Here is a 22341-nt window from a genome sequence, read left to right on the forward strand (position 1 = left end):
CGCGGCAATGTAAAGGAGCATGGGCTCCTTCTCAGTCGGTGCCGCCAGGACAGGTGGAGTGGTCAGCATCTTCTTCAGCGCATGGAAGGCTTGGTTGGCTTGGTCATTCCACTCGAAGTGAGTGGACTTCTTCATGAGTCGGTACAGGGGGAGAGCCTTCTCTCCTAGCCGGCTGATAAAGCGGTTTAGGGAGGCCAAGCACCCGGTGAACTTCTGCACATCTCGCAATTTGGTGGGAATCTCCATCCTCTCGATGGCCTTGATCTTCACAGGGTTGCACTCGATGCCGCGTTCGGAGACCAGAAAGCCTAGCAGCTGGCCGGCTGGTACTCCGAACATACATTTCTCGGGGTTGAGCTTGATTTGGAATCGGCGCAAGTTGGCAAATGTTTCTTTGAGGTCTTCCAGCAGGGTGCCGCGCTTCTCTGTCTTCACCACAATGTCGTCTACATAGACGTGGGCATTTCTGCTGAGTTGCTTGAGGAGGCATTTCTGCATGCAACGCTGAAAAGTGGCACCGGCATTCCTTAAGCCGAATGTCATAGTCAGGTAACAGAAAGCTCCGAATGGTGTGATGAAGGCAGTCTTCAGGCGGTCTGCTGGGTCCAACTTGATTTGATGGTACCCTGAGTAGGCGTCCAAAAAGCTCAACAGCTCGCATCCGGCTGTGGAATCTATCACTTGGTCAATCCGTGGCAAAGCAAACGGATAATTGGGGCAGGCCGCGCGTGGATCCGTGAGCCTTCAAGCGTGGACGGGACGATCTACCCCCAGCACGCTGGCGATAGCCGCGCCGCGCTTCTGGACGAAGCCGGCTCGGCTCGGCCCGCTACGCGGCGGCGTACCGAAGGCGGCGCGGTCGACCTCGCGCTGGTGGGCCTCGGTGAGGCGTCACATGGAGGCTATCTTCTGGCCTTCCGCGATGAGGGCGAGGCGGCGTGCCTCCAAGGTCTCAGCGTCGGCGTCGGCCGGGATGGGGACGGATAAGTCGTGCATCGCTGCTTGCAGGGCGTTGTGGGCGTTCTCGCCCGAGTTGGCGACGTGGCTGATGACCAGCACTTCGGTGATGGCGCTGCTGCCGCTGTCAGCTCGAGGAAGAGGGTCGTCGAAGACCACCACGTCGGAGGGGTAGGCGTCGAGCGATGCCGTGCCGGAATCGACAAGCATCGGGTCGGTGGAGCCGACCGACTCCAAGTCTGCGGCAGTCTCGCTGGAGACGTGAAGTTGGTCGAGGAGGCTGACGAGGCGGCTCTCGGGGTAGTACGTGCCTACGTCGGACGCGGGCTCGTCGGAGATGCGAGCCTCGCCGAGCAGATCGGCGAGGCAGCTCGCTGCGCAGGCGTCGTCGACGCCTTGCAGCGCGTCGGGGCAAACGCCATCGGGCGCAGCAGGCTGGCTACGCTCGCGTGGGAGGAAAAGGGTTCCTGTCCAGAACAGGTTTCCGGACGACGGTGCACCTGGCCCCACGGTGGGCGCCAAATGTCGGGTGGTAGGTGCAACATATGCCAACGGGTGGCTTATCATGGTGGGAGCCAGTAAGACGTCGTCGGTGCCTGGAAACGGGATGAGGCGAAGACATGCACGCCGGCGAATCTTACCCAGGTTCGGGGCTCTCCGTGGAGATAACACCCCTAGTCCTGCTCTGCGGGGTCTCCGCATGATCACTAGATCAGAAAGGGTAGCTACAAATGCTCCTAGAGCTGTCAGGTTCAAGGGAGAAGAAGAGCAAGGCTAGCTCTCACTTCCCTCTCTATATGATGTGTGTGTAACTCTAAGAAGCCAACCCTTTGCATGGGTGCCCCGGGGGGTTTATATAGGCCTACCTCCCGGGGGTACAATTGTAATCCGGCTGGGCGCGGGTCCCAGTCATCAGCGTCTGCGCTCGCCGGTTTCTTCGCCGGCCGTTGGGGCCCGCCGACCGGTGGGTCCCGCCGGCTGCCGCCCTTTGGGTCGACAGTCCGGCCCCACCACCCGGGGGTCTTGTCGGCGGCTGTTTACTGTAGCCTCGCCTCTGATGACGAGGGCCTTGTCGAGGTAAGCGTGGCTACAGTGTGCCGCCTCGAGGGCTCTCACTGTAGCCTTACCTCGTCTTGTCTCCTTAATGTGGCACATGCTTCGAGGGAGGGGAGTAGCCGGCTTCTGGGGGCCGGCTACGCCCTTGGCCGACTGGGGGAGGTCGGGCCGCCTTCGCGCCTCTCTCTGGCAAAAGGGGCCCGCCGCCCGTGGGCCGTACTGGCGCCTGTCGTGGATGACGTTGAGGCCAGCATGGCCACAGTGCCGAGCCGAACGGGAGATGACCGGCCCGTACAGCGTCCTGTGGCCATGCCTGCCTCGGGCTTCGGGGGTAGTGGGCCGCACTGTGGCCACACCCCGTCTTGTCACCATTATGTGGGTGTAGTTCTGGTGGGTGCGGTCTTGGCCGGCTTTGTGGAGTCGGCGCGCTTCATGGCTGGCTCTTGGAAGTCGGTCCTCTTGGCGCCGGCTTCCTGGAGTCGGCCATCTCACAACTATCTTGGGGGAGGTTACCAAGGCCGGGTCGCCTTTGGAGAGTCGGCCCCTGGGGTAGTCGGCCAGGGGAAGTCGGCCCAATGCTTCGAACGCTTGAAGGCTCAATCGGCCTGATAATTTTTGAAGAACCATGGGTAGTCGGTTAGGCTACCCATGGCCATTTACTCCGATACCGTGCGACTGCTTGGGACGAAGAGCGAGCGAGGAGAGAGGAGGGAGAACGAGAAGGAGAGGAGGGCGCGTGCGACGTGGGGGTGCGTGCATCATGGGTGGATAAGTGCGTCTGACAGTAGTGGTGGGATGGGGTCGTGCGTTATGGGCTGGTGTGGCTGAGTTTGCCATGTCATCGATCCAGGAGATCAATCCTCATGCTGTGCTTCTTCTTTGCCGTCTGTCAAAAAACACAGACGACAAAGGGTTCAGTTTGCCGTCTGTTAATAAAAAATAGACGGCAAAGATTCTTTGCCGTCTGTGGATAAAAACATACACGGCAAAGATTTTTTGCCGTCTGTGTTTTTATTGGCAGATGGCAAACTAAGGTCTTTGCCGTCTGTGTTTCTTTTGGCAGACGGCAAAGTACACTTTGGCGTCAGTCATTCTTTGCCGTCAGCTGCTGACGGCAAAAGTTGTCTTTGCCGTCAGGCACGACAAAAAGCTGACGGCAAAGACCCCCACGGACGGCAAAGACCCCACAGACGGCAAATTAGCTGATTCCTGTAGTGACATGCGCGCGTTGACTAAGTCTTCTTCCTTCTCCTCCCCCCCCCCCTCTTACAGAGCAGTGGATGGCGGCGCTCCACAGAACCTGCAGAACGGCGCCAATGGGCTCTCATCGCCAGCTTGGGGAGGCAGATGGACCTCACCAGCGTCGAGGTCAAGGACCACCTCTTCTCTCTGCTCGACTATGCAATGGAGAGCACTATATAGGATGTGCGATGGCGGCCATGAGGACAAGCACGCAGGGCGGCTGAGGCAGTGGGGAGGAGGCCAAGGACCACTAGGGCGAGCCCAATATGGAATTCGACGGGGAGCAGCCCCAACCTCGCTGGGCGATGAGATCATGAGATCCGTCTCTGCCCGTGCGCCGCGACCTGCCAGCGGCAAGCCGCCATGGTTCAGTTCAAGGTGGCACAGATCAATGAAGTTACTAGATCTCTCCATGAGCTAGAGATCCACATTGGAATCTTTTTTGTCATCCATCTCTCTGATTAGGTTCAAATAACCACCCAAAACACGACAACGGCCTAGTTGGGTGTTAACTGGTGTCTCACTTCTTTCTTTGACCTTCAATCTTACTCTCATTCTCTTGCTGGTCAAAATAGACGCTTCTCCTGGTTCGGTTTTGCAGCTATGTCCTGGGCCCTATGGACTACTAGGAATAAGTTTACTATTGAAAACACATTCATGTCTAAACATGTTGATTGTCTTTTCAAATTGATTTCTTTTCTACAGCAGTGAAAATTATTGACTAAGGACCAGGATTGTGGAGCAACTGAAGACATGATCGCACGGGTGCATTCTACAGCTTCTTCCTTGCTACAGAACGACCATGCCAATGCTAGCTGACCTAGTTCTTTTTGGTTCGTTATGCCCCTTGGGCGTAGGTAGTTGGCCTGCGTGCCTATTCCGGCTCTTTCATGCCGTGCAACCGTATTGTCTTAATCTCGCTATGTTTGGTTGTACGCTCTAAACTTTTCTGGTGGCTTTATTTATAAAGTTGGGTGTGTGGATTTTCTCTAAAGACCCGACAAGAGCCACAAACAAAGTTGGCCAGCATGCGCAGGCCACATGGGCCACAACCCGGAGGCGGATCCGCATGGGGGCATCGAAGGAGCCAGCCAAAGCTATGTGAGGCCGCACCGCCATGCCTGGAACCCCCGTAGCTAGGTCTAGCCACAGGGCCACTTGCAAGGGCGGAATGATGAGGCGACACCAAGGAACCGATGAGAGGAGAGACAAAGCTGCGCAGGGGTAGAGCGGCGTGGGAGGCATATTTAGCTGGCTACACGACGTCATGTGCGTGACGTGTGAGGAAGCAAACTGTAGGACGACGCCAAATTTTGCAATATCGGCCACGCATGTCATGCACAAAGCAGTTTCGTACCTCTAAAATTCCAGCAGCAAAAGACAAAGCTAATCGACGACGACAACGACATTAAATTTTAACAAGCACCAAAGCATAGACATATGTGAAAAGGAAACGGCAACATTACTTAAATTTGCAGAATAATTACTAGATTATAGTAGCCCGAAGAACTAGCGGGCCAGCAATGTCCGGTGCATCCATGTCACTTCACTAGATGAAATCGGTTCTGGCGTAGTCCAGGATTCAATGCTTGCATCCTCTGATGACCACGAGTCATCGGAGTCATTGGAATCATTAGAATCATAATAAGTGTCATGGATGTCATAATAACTGTACTCATAATCATAACCATGATCGGCTGCATAGTCCCATTGGTTACCCATGTGGAAAGTCTTGATCCTGTCACATTTTGCTCGCAGGACTTCTTCGTCGTCGATCTCGATCTCGCAGCAATTGTAAATATCAACGATCTCCAGGCAAGGACAGTTGTCGAGTATGGCCGTCAGCCCTTGATTGGAGAGTTGAATATCGGCGACCTCAAGACACTGCAGCTCTACCAGAGGCGACTTTTGCATCACCTCGATGAATACTTCGTCAGTGATGTCGTGGCAGTCTTTGAGGCAAAGACTCTTCAGCGAGGGCGACCTATATAAGATTAGCAACTGGCTGTAGTTAGTACTCAACAACTAAACAGGGAATCAGATATGTTTTTTTTTTTGCGGGAAAGGGAATCAGATATGTTTAGTGACGGATACTTTTAAGATTTTAACTCTAATTAAAAAGACACAAATAATGTAGTTAGTACTTCACTGACACTGAGTACGTACCTTTGAGCAATATAGATGAGGAGCTCATTGGTAACAAAACGCTCTCCCGCAAACATTTGAAGCTGCCCGTCGGAGCGGTCGACGGCCACCTTGGCCATCGCCAACAGTCTGGCAGAATACTTGAACCTCCGCACGAACTTGTGGCCCTCCATCTTCACGCATCGCCACACGTCGGGCAGCTTGGCCGCCTGGAGCCACGAGTGGCACACAAGGCCCCCACCCATGAGGACGTCGATGGCGCCGAGCTTGGTGAAGAGGAAAGAAAGCACGTCGATGGGAAGCTCCGACCAGTCCCGGGCCGGCGGCACCGGCGAAGGTGCCACGTCCATTTGGCAGGATACCTGGAACGGATTCAGATAAGTAAGAATCGGGTGAGGACCGAAAAGCTTTGTAGTACTCCGCCGGGAAGAAGAGGAGTATCACTGTAAGTTGATCCGTACCTAGGCCGACATGCAGCGTGTTGATCAACTCGGCCGGGAAGATGCGGAGCTCTATCTGATTCATCGTTTGTGCTCTTGGATGCAGTTTATAGAAGTGTCTGAAGCCTAGGGGTTTGCCGGGGTAGCTGAAGGGTGAGAGTTGGGCGATTAATTAGCAGGAACGCGATCGGTCGGTGACTGGAGAAGAGCGAAGGTTTTGCGCGGGAATGGAGGGGGTCGTGCGCTGTGCGCGCCCCGTCGTGTTCTACGCCAAATACTACTACCCAGCATTAACTACATCTAATTAGAGGGGAAGAAGAGGGGCCTGGCCATGGCAGTAGTACAAAGTAATTCTTCGGTGACCAATTTCGCAACATAATATGACAGATTTTATTGCCTGGAGTTATACGAAAAATGGTCTGTTTTCGGTACGGTCTGCTTACTCTGTGGAGTGGAACTATCAGTATGGGAGCAAACTAAAATATTCCAACGGGATGGGACGGAGCACACGTAACCCTATATGGTGTCAGATATGGAAGTTATCTTGTCCGGCTAAAGTCAAAATATTTTTATGGCGGACACTACATGGTACTCTTCCATGTCGGACAACACTCACTAATAGACGCATGAAGGTCTCACCCTTGTGTCCTACATGCTCCCAGGGTGCAGAAGATACAAAGCACTTGCTTTTCCTATGTAGAAAAGCGAAGGAGGTTTGGAAAAGGTTAGGGTTGGATATGATTATTGAGAGAGCTTGTGAGATTGATCGTGCTGGGGAGGCAATACTGGAATACTTATTACTTCTTCCAGATCAAGATCTGCGCATTATGGGGTAGAAAAATGTTCGAGAAATAGTAGCTATCTCTGCTTGGTATCTATGGTGGGAAAGAAGGAAATTAGTGCATAAGGAATTCACTCAAAATGCGACTCAGATCTTAATGGGGATCATAGCTCTTACATATAATTTTGTAAATGCATCATCTTCAAATGTGTCCATAAAAAAGGGGTTGGCAATGTCCTCCTAGGGGCTTTGTGAAACTCAATGTTGACGCCTCTTTGCTGTAGGGTACGATGGGGGCAGTATTGAGAGACGACAAAGGTAGGTTTATTGCAGGAGGGAATGGAAAGATAGACTACTGTGCGGACGTTCTCATGGCGGAGGCCTTAGCTCTCAAATTTGGCCTAAATTTAGCGCAAAGGGCGGGATGTAATCGCCTAATCATCAACTCTGACAATCTGAAGGTGGTTGAGACAATGCAAGACGGAGGACAGTCAGCGGGAGCGGCGGTGGCAATCTTCGATGACTGCTATCACTATGCTTGTGATTTTATCATGACTAAATTCGAACATTGTAATAGAGAGGCAAATAAAGTAGCACATGAACTTGCTAGATTAGCTAGATTTTTTTCGACTTCGGTTTGGTTTGAGAAGCCTATTAGTGAAATTGTAACATTTCTCACAAACGATGTATTGGTTATTGCTAATGAATAAAATTTCGTTTATTTAAAAAAAAAATCTTCGGTGAGACCTGGAGGAGGCGAAACGCAGGAGTGGATGCATCGATCTGAAACCACGCAAGCTCAATCGACGGTCTCCTCGGAAATGTAAAGCCTCTGCATTAACCTAGCAGTAATTAACTCGTTCTCGAAACAAAGAAAAACTTAACCAACTCGGCCTGCGTGTGCTCAGTTCTTGACGGGACGGAGTAGCGCTGGACTTCGTTTGAATTTAACACGAACGCGACTAGGTTCTCCAGAGAGAGGTAGCCCGGCATCTCGCTGCTATATATATATATGGACTGTGATATTTGTCAACCGTGTGACAGACTGCAAAAATACCAACCGATCCTGCCAGCGAGGCCCAGCTCGCTGGATGCGTCTAAGGAGGCCCGAGTGCGTTCGATCCAAAATTTTCTCTCGTCCCTATTGCCCTCGCACCTCCCACGTTCTCTCGGCCAGTATTGTTTTCCACCTTTTTTTCGCGTTCCCAAATTTTTTCTCTCGTCCCATTAGCCTCCCACTTCCCCATGTTTTTCCCAGTTAGTTTTTTCTTACCTTTTTTCGAACTCAAGCCCTCCCTCGTTTGATGCTGCAGGGCTTACACAAAGCCCAATAACCAACTAGCCAACACACAATTTCTGTTCACATTCTAAAGAATTATACTACTTCACCGCTGGGGCATATTATTATCATGACATTTACACAGTAGTAATTCAAGGTTTGCTTCCAACAATTTTTTTCCTATGTTAAAAAGTTACCGCGTGTGAATTATCAGGTCTCCGGTGCATATATTATCATGTCATCTACACAAAGATAACCGATGAATATTTTCCACAATTTTTTCCCCAGGGTCAAATGTTACCACGTGTTTTGTACCTAAGTTATCATGTGTGTGATGCGTATATTACCATACTATTTACACAGAAGTTATTGAGGGTATTTCAACAATTTTTTTAGACAAATACTAAAACATGGCTTTGATACATCCGTATTTAGACAAATCTAAGACAAGAATTTTGGGACGGAGAGAGTATATATCTAAGTCATCACACTAGTAGAAAAAGAGGCTTCCATACGCCCCCATTAGTCCCCAAAATAATCGAACCGCGACAAAAGGGTTCTTTAGTCGCGGTTCGGGAGGAGACCCGCGACCAACTATCTAGGCCCAGCGCGCTCGGTCGACAGCTGGCGGACGGGAGGGGCTTTAGTCCCGATTGGCCTGGCCAACCGGGACTAAAGGTCCTCAGGCTGGCCCGAAGGCCTTTAGTCGCGGTTGGCCAGACCAACCGGGACTAAAGGTTAGTCCTTTAGTCCCGGTTGGTGCCACCAACCGGTACTAATGGGATTTGAGGCATTAGTACCGGTTCATGGCACGAACCGGTACTAAAGGGCCCATCAAACTCTACCCCCCCCCATGGACCGCCTTTTTAGTTTTAGAAAAACCAAAAGAAAATGATGGAAATGTCAAAAAAATAAAATAAAATAAGTTTCTCATGTGATATGTGGTCTAGTTGTTGGGAAAATTAACAAATATGAATTTCGACTTTATTTGCAAAATCTCTCTGGAATTTCTTAAAATGGGCATAACTTTTGCATACGAACTCGGATGAAAAAGTTTTTTATATGAAAAATCATCTACTCGAAAAGTTACATCCGAATTTAATCGAGGGAACCCCGTTAAACATTTTCAAAATCCTCAAAAACCTAACAAAAAAAAGATACGAGGCTTTTAAGATCTGGAGAGGCAAAAAATTCAAAAAAATTCAAATTGTGGTCAAACTGTGGTCAAACAATGGTCAAACTAATTATTCTAGAATATTAGTGTTACTAAATAATTATTTCAGTTTTTTTTAAATTTTGGTCAAATCTGGTCAAACTATGGTCAAACAGTGGTCAAACAATGGTCAAACTAATTATTCCAGAAATATTAGTGTTACTAAATAATTATTGTTTTTTAAAACAATAGTTTCAAACTTAAACAGTGAAATGTGTCACTTCATGCTCAAGCTAAATTCCTGAGGGTTAATAGAATTGACATCCTACTATTGTCAGGAAAACAACAAGTGCAGACTTGGAAACGAGGGAGAATAGAACCCGGAAGTTAAGCGTGCTCAGGCTGGAGTAGTAAGAGGATGGGTGACCGTCCGGGAAGTTAGACGATTTGGAATGATGAGGGGTGATTAGAGATTAGAGGATAAATTGAGCAGTGATGAGGAGTGGTGATTAGAGATTAGAGGTTACAATAATTCAGAAATTTGAAAATAAAAAAAAATTAAAAAAATTCGCAAAAAAACCAGGTTTAGGGGTGCTAAAACCCTAAACCTGCGGAGGAGGCCTTTAGTCCCGGTTAGCCACGAGAACCGGGACTAAAGGTCCTCCGCCCCGACGAACTAGGCCTTTAGTCCCGGTTAGCCACGAGAACCGGGACTAAAGGTCCTCCGCCCCGACGAACTCCTGGCGCCCACGTGGACGAGCCTTTAGTCGCGGTTCGTAAGAGGCGCGACTAAAGGGGGGCTTTAGTCGCGCATATTTAGTCCCGGTTGCACAGCCGGGATTAATGGCCTTTGCGAACCGGGACTAAAGGCCTATTCTCTACCAGTGTCATGTCTGTAGTGCATAAATCACCAATTCACCATCAAATGTACAAAAAGAGTTACAACGTTATGTTATCAACAACTTTTCTCCCCGGGTGAAAGTTATCATCGTGTTTCTACGCAATTTATCAAAAATTATCATGCTATTTACACCGAAATTATTGGCCGTATTATCATTTCTGTTTGAACAGAAGTTATTGTATGTAAGTCATCAGGTCCATGATGCGTATATTTCCGTGCTATTCACACAAAAGTTATCGGGAGGTATGTTTCCAACAACTTTATTCCCGGGTCAAAAAGTTATCATGGTGTATGTATTTGAGTTATCAGCTCCGTGATGTGTAAATTATCATATTATTTTCATAGAAGTTACTGCACGCATGCTTAGAGCATCTCCAGCCGCGCCCCCAACAGGCCCCCCGGCGACTTTTTCGGCGCCGGCGCCAAAAAAACGTCCCAGTCGCGCCCCCAGGACGACGAAAAGCGCCGGTTCGGCCCTTTTTCCGCCCGGCGGCCGCAGGCCGAACCCGGCGCGCTGGGGGCGCTTGGGGGCTCCGACGCAAGGGAAAAGCGCGGCTGGCCCATGCCGTCAGGTGAAAAGTCAAGATTTTCTTCCCCGACTCGCCTCCCACCCCCGCGCTCTCGGCCACCACTAGGTATATCCCGGCGCCGCCCCGCTGCCCTTCACCGGTAGATAGCCATTCCCCACCGGAAAAATAGCAGAGGTTCGCCGCGGCAGCCCCTCCGACACCAGCTGGGCGTTTCCGGCCGCCTTTTCCGGCCGCGGAGGGGCAGTTTAGCGGCGGGTGCACGCCCACCGCGCGCAAGGTGTTCGGCGATTTGCCTACCTCGGCGATGGACTCGGATGACGAGGAAGTGCTCGCCGCGCTGCTGGAGGAGGAAGCCGAGGCCGACGTCCAGGAAGAAGAGCATCTCATGGTGCTCGCCGCCCTCGCCCAGCTGCTGGCGAGCAATGAAAAGCCGCGGTGAGGTGGCTCGGCGCCGGGGCGGGTGAAAGCAAAGAACCAGCATCGTCTCGAAGGCTACTGCATGCTCTAATCCGACTACTTCGCCGATGCTCCACTTCACGGCGACAGAACATTTCGGCGCCGTTATCGGATGAGCAGAAAGCTTTTCCTCAGGATTGTGAATTCCATCCGGGAGTTCGACAACTACTTCAAATGCAAGAGAGATTGCACCGGCAAACTTGGATTCACCTCCATCCAGAAATGCACGACAGCGATGAGGATGCTTGCATACGGAGCTCCCGGTGACTCACAGGACTGTTGGGGATCGTACAAGAATTTTAAAATTTCCTACGCCTCACCAAGATCCATCTATGGAGTATACTAGCAACGAGGGGAAAGGAGTGCATCTACATACCCTTGTATATCGCGAGCGGAAGCGTTCTAGTGAACGGGGTTGATGGAGTCGTACTCGTCGTGATCCAAATCACTGATGACCGAGCGCCGAACGGACGGCACCTCCGCGTTCAACACACGTACGGAGCAGCGACGTCTCCTCCTTCTTGATCCAGCAAGGAGGAAGGAGAGGTTGATGAAGATCCAGCAGCACGACGGCGTGGTGGTGGAAGTAGCGGGGATCTCGGCAGGGCTTCGCCAAGCTTCTGCGAGAGGGAGAGGTGTTGCAGGGGGAGAGGGGGGCGCCGGCCCTGGGAGATCAGATCTCCAAGGGGGGCGGCGGCCAAGGGGGAAAGGGGGGTGGGCTTCCCCCCCAAGCCAAGTGGGGCGCCCCCCACCCCTAGGGTTTCCAAACCTAGGCGCAGGGGGAGGCCCAAGGGGGGGCGCCCCAGCCCACTAAGGGCTGGTTCCCTTCCCACTTCAGCCCATGGGGCCCTCCGGGATAGGTGGCCCCACCCGGTGGACCCCTGGGACCCTTCCGGTGGTCCCGGTACAATACTCATAACCCCCGAAACTTTCCCGGTGGCCGAAACTGGACTTCCTATATATAATTCTTCACCTCCGGACCATTCCGGAACTCCTCGTGACGTCCAGGATCTCATCCGGGACTCCGAACAACTTTCGGGTTTCCGCATACTAATATCTCTACAACCCTAGCGTCACCGAACCTTAAGTGTGTAGACCCTACGGGTTCGGGAGACATGCAGACATGACCGAGACGCCTCTCCGGTCAATAACCAACAGCGGGATCTGGATACCCATGTTGGCTCCCACATGTTCCACGATGATCTCATCGGATGAATCACGATGTCGAGGATTCAATCAATCCCGTATAAAATTCCCTTTGTCAATCCGTATGTTACTTGTCCGAGATTCGATCGTCGGTATCCCAATACCTTGTTCAATCTTGTTGCCGGCAAGTCTCTTTACTCGTACCGTAATGCATGATCCCGTGACTAACTCCTTAGTCACATTGAGCTCATTATGATGATGCATTACCGAGTGGGCCCAGAGATACCTCTCCGTCATACGGAGTGACAAATCCCAGTCTCGATCCTTGTCAACCCAACAGACACTTTCAGAGATACCCGTAGTGCACCTTTATAGTCACCCAGTTACGTTGTGACGTTTGGTACACCCAAAGCACTCCTACGGCATCCGGGAGTTACACGATCTCATGGTCTAAGGAAAAAATTCTTGACATTGGAAAAGCTCTAGCAAACGAACTACACGATCTTTGCGCTATGCTTAGGATTGGGTCTTGTCCATCACATCATTCTCCTAATGATGTGATCCCGTTATCAATGACATCCAATGTCCATAGTCACGAAACCATGACTATCTGTTGATCAACGAGCTAGTCAACTAGAGGCTTACTAGGGACACGTTGTGGTCTATGTATTCACACATGTATTACGATTTCCGGATAACACAATTATAGCATGAACAATAGACAATTATCATGAACAAGGAAATATAATAATAACCATTTATTATTGCCTCTAGGGCATATTTCCAACAGTCTCCCACTTGCACTAGAGTCAATAATCTAGTTACATTGTGATGAATCGAACACCCATAGAGTTCTGGTGTTGATCATGTTTTGCTCTAGGGAGAGGTTTAGTCAACGGATCTGCTACATTCAGGTCCGTATGTACTTTACAAATATCTATGTCTCCATTTTGAACACTTTCACGAATGGAGTTGAAGCGACGCTTGATATGCCTGGTCTTCCTGTGAAACCTGGGCTCCTTGGCAAGGGCAATAGCTCCAGTGTTGTCATAGAAGAGAGTCATCGGGCCCGACACGTTGGGAATCACCCCTAGGTCGGTAATGAACTCCTTCATCCAGATTGCTTCTTCCGCTGCCTCTGAGGCCGCCATGTACTCCGCTTCACATGTAGATCCCGCCACGACGCTTTGCTTGCAACTGCACCAGCTTACTGCCCCTCCATTCAAAATATACACGTATCCGGTTTGTGACTTCGAGTCATCCAGATCTGTGTCGAAGCTAGCGTCGACGTAACCCTTTACGACGAGCTCTTCGTCACCTCCATAAACGAGAAACATATCCTTAGTCCTCTTCAGGTACTTCAGGATATTCTTGACCGCTGTCCAGTGTTCCATGCCGGGATTACTTTGGTACCTTCCTACCAAACTTACGGCAAGGTTTACATCAGGTCCAGTACACAACATGGCATACATAATAGACCCTATGGCCGAGGCATAGGGGATGACACTCATCTTTTCTCTATCTTCTGCCGTGGTCGGGCATTGAGCCGTGCTCAATTGCACACCTTGCAATACAGGCAAGAACCCCTTCTTGGACTGATCCATATTGAACTTCTTCAATATCTTGTCAAGGTACGTACTCTGTGAAAGACCAATGAGGCGTCTTGATCTATCTCTATAGATCTTGATGCCTAATATATAAGCAGCTTCTCCAAGGTCCTTCATTGAAAAAACACTTATTCAAGTAGGCCTTTATACTTTCCAAGAATTCTATATCATTTCCCATCAATAGTATGTCATCCACATATAATAAGAGAAATGCTACAGAGCTCCCACTCACTTTCTTGTAAACACAGGCTTTTCCATAAGTCTGTGTAAACCCAAACGCTTTGATCATCTCATCAAATCGAATGTTCCAACTCCGAGATGCTTGCACCAGCCCATGGATTGAGCGCTGGAGCTTGCATACTTTGTTAGCATTCTTAGGATCGACAAAACCTTCCGGCTGCATCATATACAATTCTTCCTTAAGGAAGCCGTTAAGGAATGCCGTTTTGACGTCCATTTGCCATATCTCATAATCATAGAATGTGGTAATCGCTAACATGATTCGGACGGACTTCAGCTTCGCTACGGGTGAGAAAGTCTCATCGTAGTCAACCCCTTGAACTTGTCGATAACCCTTAGCGACAAGTCGAGCCTTATAGATGGTCACATTACCATCCGCGTCTGTCTTCTTCTTAAAGATCCATTTATTTTCTATGGCTCGCCGATCATCAGGCAAGTCAGTCAAAGTCCATACTTCATTTTCATACATGGATCCTATCTCGGATTTCATGGCTTCTAGCCATTTGTCGGAATCCGGGCCCGCCATCGCTTCTTCATAGTTCGAAGGTTCACCGTTGTCTAACAACATGATTTCCAGGACAGGGTTGCCGTACCACTCTGGTGCGGAACGTGTCCTTGTGGACCTTCGAAGTTTAGCAGTAACTTGATCCGAAGCTTCATGATCACCATCATTAACTTCCTCCCCAGTCGGTGTAGGCACCACAGGAATATCTTCCTGCGCTGCGCTACTTTCCGGTTCGGAAGGGGTGACTATCACCTCATCAAGTTCCACTTTCCTCCCACTCAATTCTTTCGAGAGAAACTCTTTCTCCAGAAAGGACCTGTTCTTGGCAACAAAGATCTTGCCTTCGGATCTGAGGTAGAAGGTATACCCAACGGTTTCCTTAGGGTATCCTATGAAGACGCATTTTTCCGACTTGGGTTTGAGCTTTTCAGGTTGAAGTTTCTTGACATAAGCATCGCATCCCCAAACTTTTACAAACGACAGCTTAGGTTTCTTCCCAAACCATAATTCATACGGTGTCGTCTCAACGGATTTCGACGGAGCCCTATTTAAAGTGAATGCGGCAGTCTCTAAAGCATAGCCCCAAAATGAGAGCGGTAGATCGGTAAGAGACATCATAGATCGCACCATATCCAATAGAAAGCGATTACGACGTTCGGACACACCATTTCGCTGAGGTGTTCCAGGCGGCGTGAGTTGTGAAACGATTCCACATTTCCTTAAGTGTGTGCCAAATTCGTGACTTAAATATTCCCCTCCACGATCTGATCGTAGGAACTTTATTTTCCTGTCACGTTGATTCTCAACCTCACTTTGAAATTCCTTGAACTTTTCAAAGGTTTCAGACTTGTGTTTCATTAGGTAGACATACCCATATCTACTTAAATCATCAGTGAGAGTGAGAACATAACGATAGCCACCGCGAGCCTCAACACTCATTGGACCGCACACATCAGTATGTATGATTTCCAATAAGTTGGTTGCTCGCTCCATTGTTCTGGAGAACGGAGTCTTGGTCATCTTACCCATGAGGCATGGTTCGCACGTGTCAAATGATTCGTAATCAAGAGATTCCAAAAGTCCATCTTCATGGAGCTTCTTCATGCGCTTGACACCAATGTGACCAAGGCGGCAGTGCCACAAGTATGTGAGACTATCGTTATCAACTTTACATCTTTTGGTATTCACACTATGAATATGTGTAACATCACGTTCGAGATTCATCAAGAATAAACCATTGACCAGCGGGGCATGACCATAAAACATATCTCTCATATAAATAGAACAACCATTATTCTCGGATTTAAATGAGTAGCCATCTCGAATTAAACGAGATCCAGATACAATGTTCATGCTCAAAGCTGGCACTAAATAACAATTATTGAGGTTTAAAACTAATCCCGTAGGTAAATGTAGAGGTAGCGTGCCGACGGCGATCACATCGACCTTGGAACCATTCCCGACGCGCATCGTCACCTCGTCCTTCGCCAGTCTCCGCTTATTCCGCAGCTCCTGTTTTGAGTTACAAATATGAGCAACCGCACCAGTACCAAATACCCAGGAGCTACTACGAGTACTGGTAAGGTACACATCAATTACATGTATATCACATATACCTTTGGTGTTGCCGGCCTTCTTGTCCGCTAAGTATTTGGGGCAGTTCCGCTTCCAGTGACCACTTCCCTTGCAATAAAAGCACTCAGTCTCAGGCTTGGGTCCATTCTTTGACTTCTTCCTGGCAACTGGCTTACCGGGCCCGGCAACTCCCTTGTCGTCCTTCTTGAAGTTCTTCTTACCCTTGCCTTTCTTGAACTTAGTGGTTTTATTCACCATCAACACTTGATGTTCCTTTTTGATCTCCACCTCCGCTGATTTCAGCATCGAATATACCTCAGGAATGGTCTTCTCCATCCCTTGCATATTGAAGTTCATCACAAAGCTCTTGTAGCTTGGTGGAAGCGACTGAAGGATTCTGTCAATGACCGCGTCATCCGGGAGATTAACTCCCAGCTGAGACAAGCGGTTGTGTAACCCAGACATTCTGAGTATGTGCTCACCGACAGAACTATTTTCCTCCATTTTACAACTGAAGAACTTGTCGGAGACTTCATATCTCTCGACCCGGGCATGAGCTTGGAAAACCATTTTCAGCTCTTCGAACATCTCATATGCTCCATGTTTCTCAAAACGCTTTTGGAGCCCCGGTTCTAAGCTGTAAAGCATGCCGCACTGAACGAGGGAGTAATCATCAGCACGTGATTGCCAAGCGTTCATAACGTCTTGGTTCTCTGGGATGGGTGCTTCACCTAGCGGTGCTTCTAGGACATAATCTTTCTTGGCAGCTATGAGGATGATCCTCAGGTTCTGGACCCAGTCTGTATAGTTGCTGCCATCATCTTTCAGCTTGGTTTTCTCTAGGAACGCGTTGAAGTTGAGGGCAACGTGGGCCATTTGATCTACAAGACATATTGTAAAGATTTTAGACTAAGTTCATGATAATTAAGTTCATCTAATCAAATTATTCAATGAACTCCCACTCAGATAGACATCCCTCTAGTCATCTAAGTGAAACATGATCCGAGTTAACTAGGCCGTGTCCGATCATCACGTGAGACGGACTAGTCAAGATCGGTGAACATCTCCATGTTGATCGTATCTTCTATACGACTCATGCTCGACCTTTCGGTCTTCCGTGTTCCGAGGCCATGTCTGTACATGCTAGGCTCGTCAAGTCAACCCTAAGTGTATTGTGTGTGTTCCGAGGCCATGTCTGTACATGCTAGGCTCGTCAACACCCGTTGTATGCGAACGTTAGAATCTATCACACCTGATCATCACGTGGTGCTTCGAAACAACGAACCTTCGCAACGGTGCACAGTTAGGGGGAACACTTTCTTGAAATTATTATAAGGGATCATCTTACTTACTACCGTCGTTCTAAGCAAATAAGATGCAAAACATGATAAACATCACATGTAATCAAATAGTGACATGATATGGCCAATATCATTTTGCTCCTTTGATCTCCATCTTTGGGGCGCCATGATCATCTTCGTAACCGGCATGACACCATGATCTCCATCATCATGATCTCCATCATCGTGTCTTCATGAAGTTGTCACGCCAACGATTACTTCTACTTCTATGGCTAACGCGTTTAGCAATAAAGTAAACTAATTTACATGGCGTTATTCAATGACACGCAGGTCATACAAAAATAAAGACAACTCCTATGGCTCCTGCCGGTTGTCATACTCATCGACATGAAAGTCGTGATTCCTATTACAAGAATATGATCAATCTCATACATCACATATATCTCATTCATCACATCCTTTTGGTCATATCACGTCACAAGGCACATGCTGCAAAAACAAGTTAGACGTCCTCTAATTGTTGTTGCAAGTTTTTACGTGGCTTCTATAGGTTTCTAGCAAGAACGTTTCTTACCTACGTAAAACCACAACATGATATGCCAATTTCTATTTACCCTTCATAAGGACCCTTTTCATCGAATCCGTTCCGACTAAAGTGGGAGAGACAGACACCCGGTAGCTACCTTATGCAACTAGTGCATGTCAGTCGGTGGAACCTGTCTCACGTAAGCGTACGTGTAAGGTCGGTCCGGGCCGCTTCATCCCACAATACCGCCGAAACAAGATAAGACTAGTAGTGGCAAGAAAAATTGACAACATCTACGCCCACAACTGCTTTGTGTTCTACTCGTGCATAGTAACTACGCATAGGCCTGGCTCATGATGCCACTATTGGGGATCGTAGCAGAATTTTAAAATTTCCTACGCCTCACCAAGATCCATCTATGGAGTATACTAGCAACGAGGGAAAAGGAGTGCATCTACATACCCTTGTAGATCGCGAGCGGAAGCGTTCTAGTGAACGGGGTTGATGGAGTCGTACTCGTCGTGATCCAAATCACCAATGACCGAGCGCCGAACGGACGGCACCTCCGCATTCAACACACGTACGGAGCAGCGACGTCTCCTCCTTCTTGATCCAGCAAGGGGGAAGGAGAGGTTGATGGAGATCCAGCAGCACGACGGCGTGGTGGTGGAAGTAGCGGGGATCTCGGCAGGGCTTCGCCAAGCTTCTGCGAGAAGGAGAGGTGTTGCAGGGGGAGAGGGAGGTGCCAGGGGCTGTGGTATTGCTGCCCTCCCTCGCCCCCACTATATATAGGGACCCCTGGGGGGCGCCGGCCCTGGGAGATCAGATCTCCAAGCGGGGCGGCGGCCAAGGGGGAAAGGGGGGTGGGCTTCCCCCCCAAGCCAAGTGGGGCGCCCCCCACCCCTAGGGTTTCCAACCCTAGGCGCAGGGGGAGGCCCAAGGGGAGGCGCCCCAGCCCACTAAGGGCTGGTTCCCTTCCCACTTCAGCCCATGGGGCCCTACGGGATAGGTGGCCCCACCCGGTGGACCCCCGGGACCCTTCCGGTGGTCCCGGTACAATACCGATAACCCCCGAAACTTTCCCGGTGGCCGAAACTGGACTTCCTATATATAATTCTTCACCTCCGGACCATTCCGGAACTCCTCGTGACGTCCGGGATCTCATCCGGGACTCCGAACAACTTTCGGGTTTCCGCATACTAATATCTCTACAACCCTAGCGTCACCGAACCTTAAGTGTGTAGACCCTACGGGTTCGGGAGACATGCAGACATGACCGAGACGCCTCTCCGGTCAATAACCAACAGCGGGATCTGGATACCCATGTTGTCTCCCACATGTTCCACGATGATCTCATCGGATGAACCACGATGTCGAGGATTCAATCAATCCCGTATACAATTCCCTTTGTCAATCGGTATGTTACTTGCCCGAGATTCGATCGCCGGTATCCCAATACCTTGTTCAATCTCGTTACCGGCAAGTCTCTTTACTCGTACTGTAATGCATGATCCCGTGAGTAACTCCTTAGTCACATTGAGCTCATTATGATGATGCATTACCGAGTGGGCCCAGAGATACCTCTCCGTCATACGGAGTGACAAATCCCAGTCTCGATCCTTGTCAACCCAACAGACACTTTCAGAGATACCCGTAGTGCACCTTTATAGTCACCCAGTTACGTTGTGACATTTGGTACACCCAAAGCACTCCTACGGCATCCGGGAGTTACACGATCTCATGGTCTAAGGAAAAAATACTTGACATTGGAAAAGCTCTAGCAAACGAACTACACGATCTTTGCGCTATGCTTAGGATTGGGTCTTGTCCATCACATCATTCTCCTAATGATGTGATCCCGTTATCAATGACATCCAATGTCCATAGTCAGGAAACCATGACTATCTGTTGATCAACGAGCTAGTCAACTAGAGGCTTACTAGGGACACGTTGTGGTCTATGTATTCACACATGTATTACGATTTCCGGATAACACAATTATAGCATGAACAATAGACAATTATCATGAACAAGGAAATATAATAATAACCATTTATTATTGCCTCTAGGGCATATTTCCAACAAGGACGACTATGGGCGCATGGCCGAGTCCACCAGCATAGAGTGTTTCTACAAGTTCTGTCGGGCAGTGGTGGCAGTGTTTGGACCGCAATACTTGAGAACACCCAATGCGGAAGACACTGCTCGGATCCTAGCACAGAATGCAGCAAGAGGATTTCCTGGGATGCTTGGAAGCATCGACTGCATGCATTGGAAATGGAAGAATTGCCCATTTGCTTGGCAGGGGATGTACAAAGGCGCCAAAGGCGGTTGTAGTGTGGTACTTGAGGCGGTGGCCACACAGGACCTCTGGATTTGGCACTCCTTCTTTGGTATGCCAGGAACTCACAATGACATCAACGTGCTGCAGTGCTTTCCTGTCTTTGCCAAGCTTGTTGAAGGTCATTCTCCTCCGGTGAACTTCGAGATCAATGGGCGGCACTACAACAAGGGGTACTATCTAGCTGATGGCATCTATCCGAGATGGTCGACATTTGTGAAGACCATCAAAAACCCTGTGCCTGGAGGCAAGAACGCCTGGTTTGCGAAGATTCAGGAGGCTTGCAGGAAGGATGTCGAGCGGGCATTTGGTGTGCTCCAATCTCGATTTGCTGTTGTCCGGTACCCTGCTCAGACCTGGTCGAAAGATCAAATGTGGGAGATCATGACCTGCTGTGTCATCTTGCACAATATGATCATTGAGAGCGAGCAGGAAGAGCCAGTGTTTGACACTGAACCATACCACAGGCAAGGTCCTCTTGCCCAAGTTGATCACCAGCTACCGGCAACCTGGACTGCCTACCTCAGTATGCGTCAGGAGATCCGAGACCCACAGGTGCATCATCAACTGCAGCAAGATCTGATAGAGCACCTATGGAGGCTCAAGGGCGACACTGGGCGCGACGTGTGATGAAATATGAGTTTTTATTTGTTGAACTATATAATTTGTATTGAACTATTTGTTGTTGAACTATTTTGTTGAAGTATTTGAATTTTCTGTGATGAAATATGTGATAAAAAATATTTATGTTGATAATTGAACGCCGAGCCACGGCGAACCACGCCGAATATGGGCCTATTCTCGCCCATATGGGCCTTCTTCGCCGAAATGGGGCTTCAAAAGTGGGCCAAAATCGACGACTGGGGGCGACGACTGGGCGCAAAACCGCCCCCAACACCGAACGAATCGCCGTCTCGCCCCCAGGGGCGATTTTTATGCGTCCTGGGGGGGCCAACGGCTGGAGATGCTCTTAGAAATAATTTTCCATGAGCCAAATTTACCACGGTGTTTGTACGTTAGTTATTAGGTCCACAATGTGTACATTACCATGCTATCAGATTCGCAGGCTTGACCTTACTTATAGAACACAACAACAAAACAAGGTATAACCTAGTTATGTATTCTCTACATGGGAAAAACGATGGGACTAGGAGATAAATCGTCAAAGCTCAAAATTGGAAAGAAAAAGAAATGCCTTTTACCACGTCCTATTTCCATCTCAGGCTCTCAGTCCTGACTTACAAAAACTACATAAAACAGTACCCAATCACAACATAGTGCATGCCTAGATGGTTGTCTCAGCTAGCGCACAACCTGTGAGTGCGGCGTTTGACTCCTGCTTTGCTCGTTTTTTTGCCATATTTATGAATTCGTGAGGGCGAGCCATCGAAATTAGCGACGGGGATTGTTGTATGTACGATCATCAATCAAACGGTAGCCAATGCATTCGGTCATTTTGCAAAAACCAGTTGGTGTGCCCATACATTAGTCGTTTCACATAAGTTACTGGTGGTATAATTTTTAATATATTTTTCTGCCTTGTCAAAGTTACCGCGGTGTTTGTACGTAAGTTATCGGGTATATGATTCGTATATTACTGTGATATTTTCACATAAGTTATCTAGGGTATATTTTTCAATAACTTTGTCCCCTCTTTGGTGAAAGTTATCGCGGCGTTTGTACATAAATTATCGGGTATGTGTTTCACATATTACCGTGCTATTTTCACATAAGTTACCGGGGTATGTTCTTCAACAACTTTCCCCCCTTAGTCAAAAGTTACCGCGTTATTTGAAGGTAAATTATTGGGTATGTGATACATATATTACCATGTTATTTTGACATAAATTATCGAGGGGGTATGTTTTTCAACAAATTGCCCCCCTTGGTTAAAGTTACCATGGTGTTACATATATATCGATGATATATTTTCAATAACTTTTGTTTCCGGTGCAAAAGTTGCCATGGTGTTTGTATGGTGCTTATTACCATGTTATTTAAACAGAATTATCGGGGGTATGTTTGAACAGCCCCCCTCGCCCCGGTAAATCTTACCGCAATGTTTGTATGTAAATTATCATATATGCGTTTTGTATATCACCATGTTATTTTCACATAAAGTTACCGGGATAGCTTTTTTGAGATACTTAATATGTGTGT

General features: G+C 48.8%; 1 protein-coding gene across 1 annotated transcript; it reads right to left on the reverse strand.

Annotated features, from left to right (window-relative positions):
• Positions 1-4764: 4764 nt before the first annotated feature.
• On the reverse strand, positions 4765-5750 carry LOC109771421 (F-box protein SKIP19-like). Its single transcript, XM_020330111.1, has 2 exons — positions 5422-5750; positions 4765-5239 (listed from the first exon to the last, which is right to left on the reverse strand). The coding sequence occupies exons 1-2, from the start codon at positions 5748-5750 to the stop codon at positions 4765-4767; spliced, it is 804 nt and encodes a 267-aa protein (XP_020185700.1).
• Between the last annotated feature and the right edge of the window lie 16591 nt (positions 5751-22341).

This window comes from Aegilops tauschii, chromosome 6 (assembly GCF_002575655.3).
Source record: "Aegilops tauschii subsp. strangulata cultivar AL8/78 chromosome 6, Aet v6.0, whole genome shotgun sequence".
In the NCBI taxonomy this organism is placed as follows: Eukaryota; Viridiplantae; Streptophyta; class Magnoliopsida; order Poales; family Poaceae; genus Aegilops; species Aegilops tauschii.